The sequence below is a fragment of the Delphinapterus leucas genome, chromosome 17 (assembly GCF_059928025.1).
Source record: "Delphinapterus leucas isolate spDelLeu-1000000601 "Yukka" chromosome 17, BTC_Dleu_Yukka2, whole genome shotgun sequence".
NCBI classification, from domain to species: Eukaryota; Metazoa; Chordata; class Mammalia; order Artiodactyla; family Monodontidae; genus Delphinapterus; species Delphinapterus leucas.
In genome coordinates, this window is record NC_143145.1 from 10,801,564 (window position 1) to 10,814,285 (window position 12,722).

Genomic DNA, 12,722 nt, shown 5'->3' on the forward strand with positions numbered 1-12,722 from the left:
TAAATAAGAAGCTTGCTGAGTTGTAGGCATTATCCATGGGCTTACACCAGGGAAGATGAGGATTTAGGGCCCCCTCTTCCTCTACACCACACACAAGTCCCATCCCTCATCCTCTCAATAGAATTATAATTCTCTTTGTTCTTTAATATTATTGTGACTCTGTAAACTCTACTCAGCTATTAGTAAACTAATTATTTTTCCTTTCCTGTAGGATTTTGATAGTTTCTCATCGTCATTTTTTTCTTTACTTTTTTTTTCTATTTTCTGTGAATTTATATCTAATTAAATCCAAATTCTGCCAGGTGATTAAATCTCTTCCTATTATGTTCAGATTCAAGGTATTTTTTTTTTAAATCAATTTCATCTTCCTGGAGAAATCTCTCCAGGAGCCTTCCTATCTGTTCAGGTCAGGGCTTTTTGTCCTCTGGCCTGGCACTGAGTGTCATCCTGGGAATCCCCCTGTCTCTCTTCCACACTAAATCTCCTTTCTCAGTAGCCAGCGTCTTCCTCATGTTTCTCTTCACTTTGGTGTATCACATCCTCTTACATCTTTCTGGAAGAGGGAACGTGGGCAGTCATTGTTTTAAAAAACTTTGTTTGAAAATGCCCTTATTCTACCTTCAAACATGATATAGACTTAGAGACTGGAAATAATTTTCCATCAAAATTTAGGAAGACATTGCTCCATTGCCTCTAGTTTGCTGTGTGGTTGTATTTTAAAGTCATTCTCATATAAGATCTTTTGTAAATAACCTGTTTCTCCCCCTGGATTTTCACTTCGTCCCACATGTCCTGAAATGTCCTCAAAATATTTTGGTATGGGCTCATTTTCATGTATTTGTGTTAGGCACAAATATCAGTAGGTCTTTTTTCTTTTTTTTTTCATATTTATTTATTTATTCGGCTGCACTGGGCCTTAGTTGCGGCACGCAGGATCTTCGTTGCCACGTGTAGGATCTTTGTTGCAGCATCTTTAGTTGCGGCACGCGGGATCTAGTTCCCTGACCGGGGATCCAACCGCGGTCCCCTGCGTTGGGAGCGTGGAGCCTTAACCACCGGACCACCAGGGAAGTCCCAGTAGGTTTTTCTCTTGTGCCCCCAGGAAGAATCTTCTAGTCTCCTGCCTGCTACAGAAGCGCTGGGAGAAGGGAGTCAATTGGGAAAGACCACGCTCACAACTCCCAGCTTGGAGAGAAGGTGAGGAGAGCGGGACAGGCTGTCTGGGGGGTGAACTGGAACTTTCTGTGAACAAAAGGCTCTCTGGCCACTTCTGTGCCCCATTAGTGACAGGAGAGACTTCTGGAATGTATCCTTTTGTTGTCTTTTTGCTGGATGGAAAGAGAAAAGAGGAAATGTTAAGCACCCTGAGTTAATTATCACGATCGTTAACAAAAAATCCAAGGACATTTCAACACAGGAGAGAACAGAAAACGTGAGTCAGACAAGATCTTCTGGGGGAACAGGAGGAGGCTGGAGTGCCATGCACCACTTTACAGGCTCTTAACCCAAGGCCAGAGTTTTGGTTTTTTTTAATATTTATTTATTTTTGGCTGCATCCGGTCTTAGTTGCGGTACACAGGATCTTTCGTTGTGGCACATGGGATTCTCTTTAGTTGTGGGGTGCGGGCTCCAGAGCGCGTGGGCCCTGTAATTGAGGCGTGCGGGCTCTCTAGTTGTGGTGCACGGGCTTAGTTGCTCCGCAGCATGTGGGACCTTAGTTCCCCGACCAGGGATCGAACCCGCGTCCCCTGCATTGGAAGGCAGATTCTTAACCACTGGAACACCAGGGAAGTCCCGAGAGTTTTTAAAAATAAATCTTTTCCCCCTCGTCTGCTTGGCTGAGCCGTTGTGGGGAGGGGAGAAAATGGATTGGAAGAGGGCAAGCCTGGGCATGGCTTCCGGGAAGAGGGCCGACACTGACCACAAGCAAGTGTTTAGGGGAAGCAGAACTGTGTTAATGAAAAGTGATAGCCACGCCTGTAGCCGGGTCTCAGCGACGGAGTGTCTTGCCCAGGTGCTGACTCACCTCTTCTCCCCCAGGGAAGCCAGGTGAACGCTCTCAAGGAAGCTAAGAGCCCTGAGCCCTTCCCCCAACACACACTGACCTCTCTGAAGACGCAGAGAGGTGTTCTGTGCGGAGAGAGAGGCAAATGCCTCTGCTGAGGTGAGGGAGCCCAAGCCCGGGGCGTTTAGCCAATCCATACACGACAGGACAGAGCCCAGGCCAGCCATCCAGGACTCCTCAGAGCCCAGGGGAGTCCCTCCATTTTCATGCATGACCGTAGCCAGTAGGAACAGGCTCCAAACAATAATTTGCAGCAGCAGAGAAACAGGTCTCGGTTCTGGTCGTGGGGAAGAAAGAAACGCTTACTACCCTGCCGTCTTTGTGCAGATAGAGGGTTTGGACAGAGCCACTCAGGCTGGGGACGAGCAAGATGAATAAAAAAAGGGTGACATGGCATCTGTGCAAACACTATAGGGAAAAAAGACAGTGGAAGAATCCATTCAGGTAGAAAAGTTAGGTTAATGAAAAGCGCACCAGGACTTCCCTGGTGGCGCAGTGGTTAGGGATCCGCCTGCCAATGCAGGGGACGCGGGTTCGAGCCCTGGTCCGGGAAGATCCCACATGCTGTGGAGCAACTAAATCCGTGTGCCATAACTACCGAGCCTGCGCCCTAGAGCCCGCGAGCAACAACTACTGAAGCTCGCACACCTAGAGCCCCTGTTCTGCAACAAGAGAAGCCACGGCAGTGAGAGGCCTGTGCACCCCAACGAAGAGTAGCCCCCCTCGCTGCAACTAGAGGAAGCCTGCCCACAGCAGTGAAGACCCAATGCAGCCAAAAATAAACAAAATAATTAAAAAAAAAGAAAAGCACACAGTATCTTAATTATTTTGTATCAAAGCAAAATCATCTCAATAAAGCAAGACCTCAAAGATGAGAAGATGAAACAACAGAATTAAGTGAAAAGGGAGATTGCAAAGCTGAGGAAACAAATTGAATATCAGAATGACAATTTCTGAACTAATAAATTAGAAAAGCAATAGAACGATAATTGCAGTTGAGGGTTGAAATCACAGGCATCAAGGAAAGACCTGCTCTGATCTCAGAGAATGCAAAGGGAAAAAGGAGAGATTAGAGCAATTAGACAAGATACAGTGTATTTAGAGGACCCAAATGACATTTGGTGACTGAAACAGAGAATTCAACAAACAGAATGTATAACGTGTTTAATGATGTTGAGTGAATCTTCCTTAAATGACGAAGAACCTAATCCACAGCTCAGAAGGCACAGTCAGGAATACTCACAGGATGACTGATGGACATACAGATATAATTGTGTGTGTGGGGGGGTAATTTTTATTTTGAAACAATTCCAGACATACAAAAACATTTCAAGAATAAAAAAGAACTCCTGTTTTAAATATTTCACCACATTTCCTTGATCACATATTTATCCATCCATCAATTCACCTTATTTTCTGATACATTTCAAAGTAAGTTGCAGACATCAGTACACTTTACCCAATACAATTCAGAGTGCATATTAACGAGAGTTCAATACTTGTGTACATTGCTTTGAAGTAAAATTAACACGCAGTAAAGTGGTCACATCTTTAGATGCTATCTGTTGAGTTTTGACAAATTCATAAACCTTTTACAAGATACAGAATATCTCCGTCACCCCAGAATGTTCCCTCGAGTCTTTGTTGGTCCCTGTGCACCCAAACTGGAGAGGCAGAGAAGCATGGCCCCGGGCTCCCTGAGCACCAAGGATGCTCACAGCACAGACGGGGGTGTGGCCAGGCCTCTCTGGACTGAGCGCCCTGGGGAGGGCTCAGGCCTCGGCCAGCTGCTGCGGCACTGAGAGGGACCCGTACAGGGCGAACAAGGGCTTCTTGGCCTCCAGGTCTCAGGTCGCCTTGGGGCTGTCGGGAGCCACCCTCAGGCTGCACTCCTCCAGCAGGCTGAAGGTGATGGCCAAGCCCTCTACCTGCAGCAGGGTGAGGAGCTTGGGGTCCAGGGTGAAGGGGATGTTCCAAGGGTACTTGAAGTTGGGCTCCAGGATGCTCCTCACCTGGAAGAAATGAGGTCAGGTGTTGCAGGTCAGCCTTTGAGATCAGGAGACAAAACCTTCTGTCCCGAGAGCCAGGGGCCTCACCGGGGCATGGAAGAGGCAAAGTCATGGAGTCAAGGGGACCAGGAGTCTCGTCCTGTCCTGTCCTTTGATCGGTGTGATCTTGGATATGTCATTGGAAATTGTTGCGCTTTGGTTCTTCAGCTGCTAAATGGTGATACTAACATTGACCTTGCAGAATAGTGGTATCTGGAATTACATGTGTATGTGTACATGTGTGCAATGTGTGTGTGTATGTGCATACGTCTGTGCACACATATGTACTCATGTATACATGTATGTGGAGAGAGAAAGAGCAATTTGCAAATGGTAACTGTGTGAGGAAAGCAGAGGTGTTTCAGATTCCCTGAGCCCCCCCAAACTTGTATTCCTCTTTTAGAACTGTGGGCGCCCTCTGCTGGGGTTGCCATGGAGACGGAGACCCCCCTGAGGTAGACTCACACCCACCGGGCTTGCTCCCCAGAGGGAGAGGCAGCCAGAGGATTCCCGGTGGCCACACGGGATCCTTTCTCCCCTCTCAGCAGAATCTTACGTCACCTCTCTTTCCTCAGGATCATTCTTATCCCTGGCTCCCTCACCCCCATCCCTGGAGGCTGGCCCCTGGGGATTGATTTCTTCCCAGCGCCCGCTGCTGGAGCAGGATCCTCTTCTCCACGGACCAGGCCAGTAGTCATGTTGGGTGTCACTCAGCCCTGGGAACGAGGGGACATTTGGGGAGAGAGAGTGATGAGTCGTCAGATTTTTCTTCCCTACTGTGAGCTAGGAGACCTCCCGAAGGCAGAGGAATAAAACCCGCTTGACCTGAAAGGCGAGTTCCCTCCTTCTGCTCTTGGGATGGTCTCCAGGATGCTACATAACATGGTCCAGCGGGTGGGATTCTAGGCTGGAGCCTGGAATCATCCACACCCAATGATAGGTTGGGTGAACTTGGGCTGGTCTTTCTAGATCCCGGGCTGGTTCTGTATCATACGTTGAATTTATCTCACTGACTCCTCCTGACCTTGGAGAGGGGCGTGATGTGAGATGAAGACCATGGTATTAGACGGGTTTTAGAGAGGTGGGTGGCATCTAACCCCATCCTTTTTGGGTCTAGAGGCCAAATTTGTGACGTTCCCATATTTCCCTCAAATTACTCTTACCCAGTATGGCTTTAAGGAGGGAAATGATGTGCAGTCTTAACTTGAGCCATAGATTTCTTGAGTCCTCTTGCATCTCACTTAGGAAGGTGCCACCAAAGCTGTCCAGATGATCCGAGGGGCCCCGATCCAACTACAGGAAACCGGTATTATTAGTAATACAACAACAACAATAATAGTAATAGCAATAGTGATGTTGTTTTGCAGTTTTGCCAGTATCTTTTGAGTCTACAAGTGATTAACCAAGGTGGGAGGGGGCGGGATCTTCACCTCCCCCCAGATTCCAAGCAGCTTCAGCATGTGGGCTGCATGCCCTGGACCTGGTCATTGTGCCTGGACCAGCGTTTGGGACCCCCTTCTGCAGCCCTCCTTCCCCATGTATCTTGGCAGTCTATCTCCTAAACCTGCCCCTTCACAACTTTGATCAGCCTTAGGTAGAGTGGGACCCCCCCGCCATGTCCATGAGGTCCTGCAGAGCCTCTCGGTCCTTGAGCCTGGCCAGGATATTATGGAGAATAGCATCCTGAGTGTCCTTTGGGAGCTGGGCCATTGCCTCCATTTCCCTGGAAACCTCCTTTTGTAGGTGCTTGAAATCTGTCCTCAGGCATCAACATCAACCAGAAAGTGGGGACAGTTCTCTGATTAGAACATCCGTGGTGTGATAAGCCAGGCACCTCCATGTCGTTTATCTACCAACCAAAAGCATCTCTGCAGATGGCATGTTTGAGCTCTGGGGATGGAGCTATCATAATAGGCTAAAATGATGGGCAATCCTAGTGCTGTGAAGGGACCCGGGGTGGGGTAGAAGGCAGGGAGGAGAGAAGGAGATTCTGGAAAGAGGTCGTGGGAAGTGGAAGAAAATGACCAAGTGCTCTTTTCTGGGACACGTCTAGAATAACGTGGATTCTAACGTTGGGCTCTAGAGATGAGAATCTTAGGTGCTCTGGGCTCAGTTTCCACATCTGTTTAGTGGGAAGGTTATGAGGATTAAATGAGTTCATGTATGTAAAATGCTTGGGGGAGTACCTGGCACACATGAACTACCCTCCTTATCATGTAATTCTGCCTGTATCGTCTGTGACCACACAAAATTAAGCAAGGAATGGAGTTGGGGGTTCTCTGCTCCTCCTAGGAGACTTCAGGTGGCCTCCAGCTGATCTGCCGAGAGGGAGAGGTCCAGTGAGGCAGACATTTCTGTTTGGTCCACGGCCGTATCCCCACTGCTCAGAATAGTGCCTGTTGCCCAACAAGTCCTCAACAAGTGTTTGTTGCGTGCATGCACGAATGAGTGAATGAACGAATGGGGCTGAACAAAGCGTCGATTTGGAAGTAGAGCTCAGTTTTGTAAGTTGCATGCAAGCCACCTTTTGGGTAGTTGGCTTTGCAGTTTCCCACCCAGGAAGTCCCAGCTTCCCTCTTAATAAACACTGACCTTGGCCAGTGGGTTCCCGTATTCTTCCTGGAAAGAGAGTCACAAGTGATCATCTCCCTTTCTCATCCCCCAACTTTACTTTTGAGACATTTTGGAGAGTCCTGCCCTCTTAACGCCTTCTCCCTTTTGCTTAACCTCTTCCTGCCCCCATCCCTGTCTGTCCCTCCCCCTCCTTGGTCGTGTGGAACCCCTCCCATTCCACAGAAACTAGGGCCAGGCCCCGGGGCAGCGGTGGCAAAGGCAGGGGCCATCTGCCCTGCTCTCCAGACGTATGTGTGCCATTAGGACCCATCCCCCATCCCAGGAAACACACACTCACCCATTGGGAGGATGGTGCCTAGAAGAGAAATTAAATCCTTACCCAAGAGTTAGTCTCTGAAGGCACTCGGTTTCTCTGACCCTCTGCCCCCTACTTCCCTGACCCCCGTCCCCTTTCTATCTACCCCTTCCCTCCCAGGGAGCCAGACCCAGCGACTTGGGTAAGGACAGCAGAGGCAATCACGTGGCATTCTGGTTGTGACAAGAGGCCTCAGGGAGGGATCAGATCCCACTTTTCTGGCTGTAAAATCACCCACTCGCCCATCGCCGATTGCAGCTGACGCTCTTCTGGAAAGATAAACAGAAGGACTCACTCACCAAGAGTTAACCTCCGCTCCCCCAAGACACACACATGTGCACACACGCACGCGCAAACACACACACACACACACACACACACACGAGAAAGGTGCCTTCCTCTGTGGCCCCAAGAGTCTATGGCTTGTAAAAGACAGAAGCAGTTGGCGGGCTGTGGAGGAGGTTAGCTTCCCTCTGGGTCTGCTGGCTGAGCCCCTTGCATGGCTCTTATTAGCATCCAGAGGGGGTCAGAGTTCAGGGGTAGGCAGAGAACCTGCCCAGCTCAGGAACTCACCTCTGGAAAGGTTTTCCACTTATCATCATCTGAGATGAAAAGAATGCCTGGATGGGGAAGAAGCCAGGTCAGGAGAGCCCAGGTTATTCCTGCTGGATCCTTTCACATCCCTGCACCTGTAGTCCCCCCCGAGCCCATCCCCAGCTTCTTCCTCCGGATCAGGTGGGGCAGCTTTCCTCAGTGTGGCCTGGGGACCCCTTGCATCAGAATCACCTGGGATGATTGTTTAAAAACTCAGAATCCCTGACCTCACTCTGTTTCTTCTGAATCAGATTCTCTAAAGAGAAACCTGGAACCTGCATGTTAACTAAGCACCTCATCAAGGGATAACGCCCTAGCCCTAAGAAATGATGGCATCACTTGAACAGTGGTCCAGGAGAGACACAGCATCCTCTTTCCAGGCACAGCATCAGCCCCAGGATGCAGCTCACTGAGCAGAAAATGTTTGGGATTTGGAGCCAGACAGACCTGATTTGGATTCCAGTTCTACCAGTTCCCAGGTGTGTTAACTTTGAACAAATTATTTTGTAAGTTTCAATTTATTCTTATGCAAATGGCGATGTTATTCCTAACTTCAGAGGCTGCTGTAAGTATTCAATATGCTAAAAAAGTGCCTGGGTCCAGATAGTTGGTAGATTCTCAAATAATCGTAGCTCCTTGCCCTGTGCCTTTAGGCAAGGCTGGTTTGATATCTACCTGTGCGGGTGTCTTAGGGATTCTTGGGTGTTGCACCAAGAATCTATCTGAGCACGCTTGTTTTTCACTCCTTGCCTCCTTCGTCCCTGGTTGACACTACCTGGGACTGAAGAACTTGGCTCCAGGATATCCATGAGGGTGTATTCTACTGGAACAGCAGGTTGTCCCCAGAACTGTGCGTGCGTCCCCTTCTTCTTCCATAATAGCGCCAGCTGACGGAATTTATTGGTGCTCAACAGGTATTTGACAGGCCTCAGGTCTTTGTCTCCAAGCTCTTTGACCAAATCCTCGCTAATAGGCTCAAACAGGGAGGGCATGTTGCTAGGAGAGGATGGAAGGGGAGTGCAAAGTTCCGTTGGGAGGCAGGGAAGAGAGTGGGCAACCTCGTACAGATCCTTGATATTCTTCCCGAAGGGACGCACATTATAGGAGGTGAATTTAGGTTGTAAGTCAGACACAGAAAGACAAATACTGCAAGATCTTATTTTTTTTTTATTTTTTGCGGTACGCGGGCCTCTCACTGTTGTGGCCTCCCCCGTTGCGGAGCACAGGCTCCGGACGCGCAGGCCCAGCGGCCATGGCTCACGGGCCCAGCCGCTCCGCGGCATGTGGGATCTTCCCGGACCGGGGCACAAACCTGTGTCCCCTGCATCGGCAGGCGGACTCTCAACCACTGCGCCACCAGGGAAGCCCTGCAAGATCTTATATGTATGTGAATCTCAAATAGCTAAACTCATAGAAGAAGCAGAGGGTATGATGGTGTCCAGGGCCTGGGGGTAAATGAAGTGACATTGGTCAAAGGGTTCAAAGCTTCAGCTGTACTAGATGAAAAAATCCTGGAGATCTAATGTACAGAATAGTGACTATAGTTAACAATATTGTATCGTATACTTGAAATATGCTGAGGACGTATCTTAAGTGTTCTGACCACACACACACAAAAGGTAGTGTGTGAGGTGATGGATATGTTTATTAGCTGGATTACGGTGATCATTTCACAATGTATATACGTATATCAAAATGTCAAGTTGTAAACCTTAAATATATACAATTTTTATTTGTCATTTATATCTCAATAAATCTGAAAAAAATTAAAAAGATTTATAAAAAACACAAAAAAGAAATGAACTCCAGGCAGTCGTATAGATTGGAGCTCAGAGCTAAGAAATGCCCTGGAGATCCAAGTGTTTGAGTTATCTGTGTGTAGGTAGTAATCGAAACCAGCGTAGTAAGGATGCAGACATGAGTAAATAGTGAATAGCTGGGTAGACAAAAATGTGAAGTGCATTTTACAGACCACATTGAATGAGAGTAATTCATTGGAATTGCTCTCTTCTGGGCAAAGAGGAATTAGATTTCCCAGTTATACAGAATTCAGTTTTCGAACGTTCACTGAGTGTTGAATAAAGACAGAATTTTCAACAGATCAAGTAAAATCCCTGATGTGACTTTCAATTCTGTCTCGTGTGGGCCCTGCAAGGGATCAATGGACAACAGAGAGTAACAAGAACAAAAAAAGATTCTCTAAGCCTGGACCTGGGTAAAGATGTATGAAAGATACATCCCTGAGCCTTACATGCTTGCATGTTGTTATCAGGAATTCTCCTTTATTAATGAGAACTTTAGGAAGAAGTAGTACTTTCTTTGGGGGTCAGATTAGGACAAAAAAACCACCTCAAACAAAAACACTTCTATTCATTTGACAAATCTATCCTGAACACTTCTGTCTCTGGCAATAGTATCCTCTCTTCTTATTCATCCCCTGATTCCCCAGTTAGAACTTACCAGACTGTGTATTGTTTTGTCTTGTAGAGAAAAGATTCCAATTGAGTAGGGTCCCTTTCAATCTTCAGACGTCCCGATGTCAAGCAGAGTTTGTCAGACGAACTCCAGGGAGCAGATCAACGTGACTCTTCTCACTGTGTTTTCTTTCCACCAATAGGTCCCTGACTCAATTTCCAACGCAAAATCCTAGAAAAGCAAGCATATGACAGGCCCTCTTCTCTTCCAGGAGACCGGGTCCGGGGCTGAGCTCTGGATCATGGAATCTTAGCCTCCTAAGTCTTCCTATTGCCCTTCGTCTTACTCTCCTCGAAACTCCTCCATCACCTGTCTTCTCCCAATCCCGCCCTCACCCAGGGTGATTTCCAGTTTCACATGAGAAATGTGCAGAGCCCTGAGTCTTGCCTAACACCAAAGATTAAGTGTTTGTCAGGGGACAAGAGCCCATGAAGGAGGCAGAATGGAAACGGTCCCGTAAATGGAGACCCCATAGATCATGGTGTCATCCTATCCGGGGAGAAGAGAGCTCCAAGGAGAGAATAGTCAAGTGTGTGTTCCTTGGTGATGTACGTGGGGTAAATTCGCCAGAGGACAGACTCCAGTGGGTGCCAGGGAGGGGGTGAGGACACAGGGTGTAGGAGATTCTTAACGAAGTTTCTATGAGGGGCAAGCGGGTGGGAGGAGGCGATCACTGGAGGAGGAGGACACTTGGGGGAGGGGTTGACAAGCTGCCAGAGAGCCGATCGTGTCATCAGGTCATGGGGAAGCATCCAGGTGACCTGGAGAGGATGAGGATAAGCTTGTGTCCATCACGTTGTCAGACATTTTTCTCTGATCTTCACATCAACTCTGGAGAGATGGTCTTATTTCCGGTATACAGATGGGAAGGCTGTGTAAGAACAAATAGAAATTAAAAATATGAGGCTTAGGGCTTCCCTGGTGGCGCAGTGGTTGGGAGTCTGCCTGCCCATGCAGGGGACACGGGTTCGTGCCCCGGTCTGGGAAGATCCCACATGCCGCGGAGCGGCTGGGCCCGTGAGCCACGGCCGCTGAGCCCGCGCGTCCGGAGCCTGTGCTCCGCAACGGGAGAGGCCACAACAGTGAGAGGCCCGCGTACAGCAAAAAAAAAAAAAAAAAACCAAACCAAACAAAAAGAAATGAGGCTTATTTCTCCCAGTTGAAAATCAGGGAAGAGATTTCCTTCCCCTCCTTTTCCTTAGAAGCTTTATTTTAGAAAACTTGGGTAAAAGTGTAAGCACTTTCTCCTCTCTTGGAAATGTATATAAATCCTTTTGAAAACTCAACTTTAGGACCCAGGAAAGTCTTTCTCAAGGACCTGAGACCTATTCTTTGAAATGTAAGCACCTAGTATCACCCCTCCCGGTTTCTGTGGAAGGGCAGAACCTAAATTCAGTGGGCACGTGCTCCAGGGTACAAATCGACTTCCTCTTGTAAAAGTTAAAAGTTTGTTTTTCTTCTGGATAAAACCAATTGGCTAACAGGTGGTCACTTCGATTACCAGGTAAAGTCAGGATAAACTACACGTGATAGACGGTTCTGTCAAGGCTTCTTACCGGAGGACTAGTTATTATTTATCTTGAAAATAAGTCTATGTAATTGGTTGTATCTGCGGGGCTATATATGAAAGGATGAGATTTCTTTCTGTTTTTGCAGTCTTTTAGTGGATTGCTTATGACATGCACCACATTCTGTTTTAATGCTTATTCAATGATAACATTGTTTTCTTTCTCTATTCCCTTCGTGGACAGATTTTCTGGATTGGGAGATTCTAATTATATTTCCCCAAGAGCTGAAACCCAATGAGGGATTCACATTTCTACCAGTTACACAGCAAGTGCTCTGGCAAATGGCTGATCTGTTATGCACGTTATTTCCCTTTTTGGTTTGTTATGAGGATTAAATTAGTTCATGTAGGTCCAGTGTTTACTGCACTGGACAGCATAGTAATGTTCCTTCTCTTCCCCCTTCGGCCTAAATTTTGTTTATAGCAAGCAAGCCACACTCGTCCCCTAGTGGTCAACACGTGACTTGCAGGCACTTCTGTGAGGTTAACCTTTCAACTAAGTTCATTCTGTTCATACTTTCCAACACTTGCAAAAACACGATGTTGTTGAAAATGAGGACCCGTTTTTCTCCTCCCTTAATTAAAAGCACTTCATCATCCCTCATGACCTTTAATAATACTACCTTCTCCTGGTGCCCTCAGCACCTCTGACTAACTCTTGGGTGGGGAATTTAATTTTGCTTCTAGGCACCATGAGAGGTCCCATCCTCCGAAGAGGTGTGTGTTTGCTGGGATGGGGGATGGGGTCCTAATGGCACACGTACGTCTGGAGAGCAGGGCAGATGGCCCCTGCCTTTGCCACCGCTGCCCCGGGGCCTGGCCCTAGTTTCTGTGGAATGGGAGGGGTCCTAGGAGGTGGAGGGATTGACCAGGATGGGGGCAGGAAAAGGTTAAATGACAGGGAGGTGGTGGTAGGAGGGCAGGACCCTCCAAATATCTCAAAAGTAAACTGAGGATGGGGAAAGATATGATTACTTGTATCACTTGTGACTCTCTGTCCAAGAAGAATATAGGAACCCCTTTGGCAAGGTGAGTGTTTATGAA

General features: G+C 47.8%; 1 protein-coding gene across 1 annotated transcript; it reads right to left on the reverse strand.

The window, feature by feature from the left end:
• Positions 1-3,837: 3,837 nt before the first annotated feature.
• Positions 3,838-8,995, reverse strand: LOC111164395 (gasdermin-C). The gene is given in 7 exon segments (XM_089899203.1): positions 3,838-4,078; positions 4,758-4,806; positions 4,809-4,829; positions 5,277-5,406; positions 5,728-5,867; positions 7,277-7,311; positions 8,312-8,995. Coding segments are annotated over 7 exon segments (1,224 nt in total). The 5' UTR covers positions 8,920-8,995.
• Between the last annotated feature and the right edge of the window lie 3,727 nt (positions 8,996-12,722).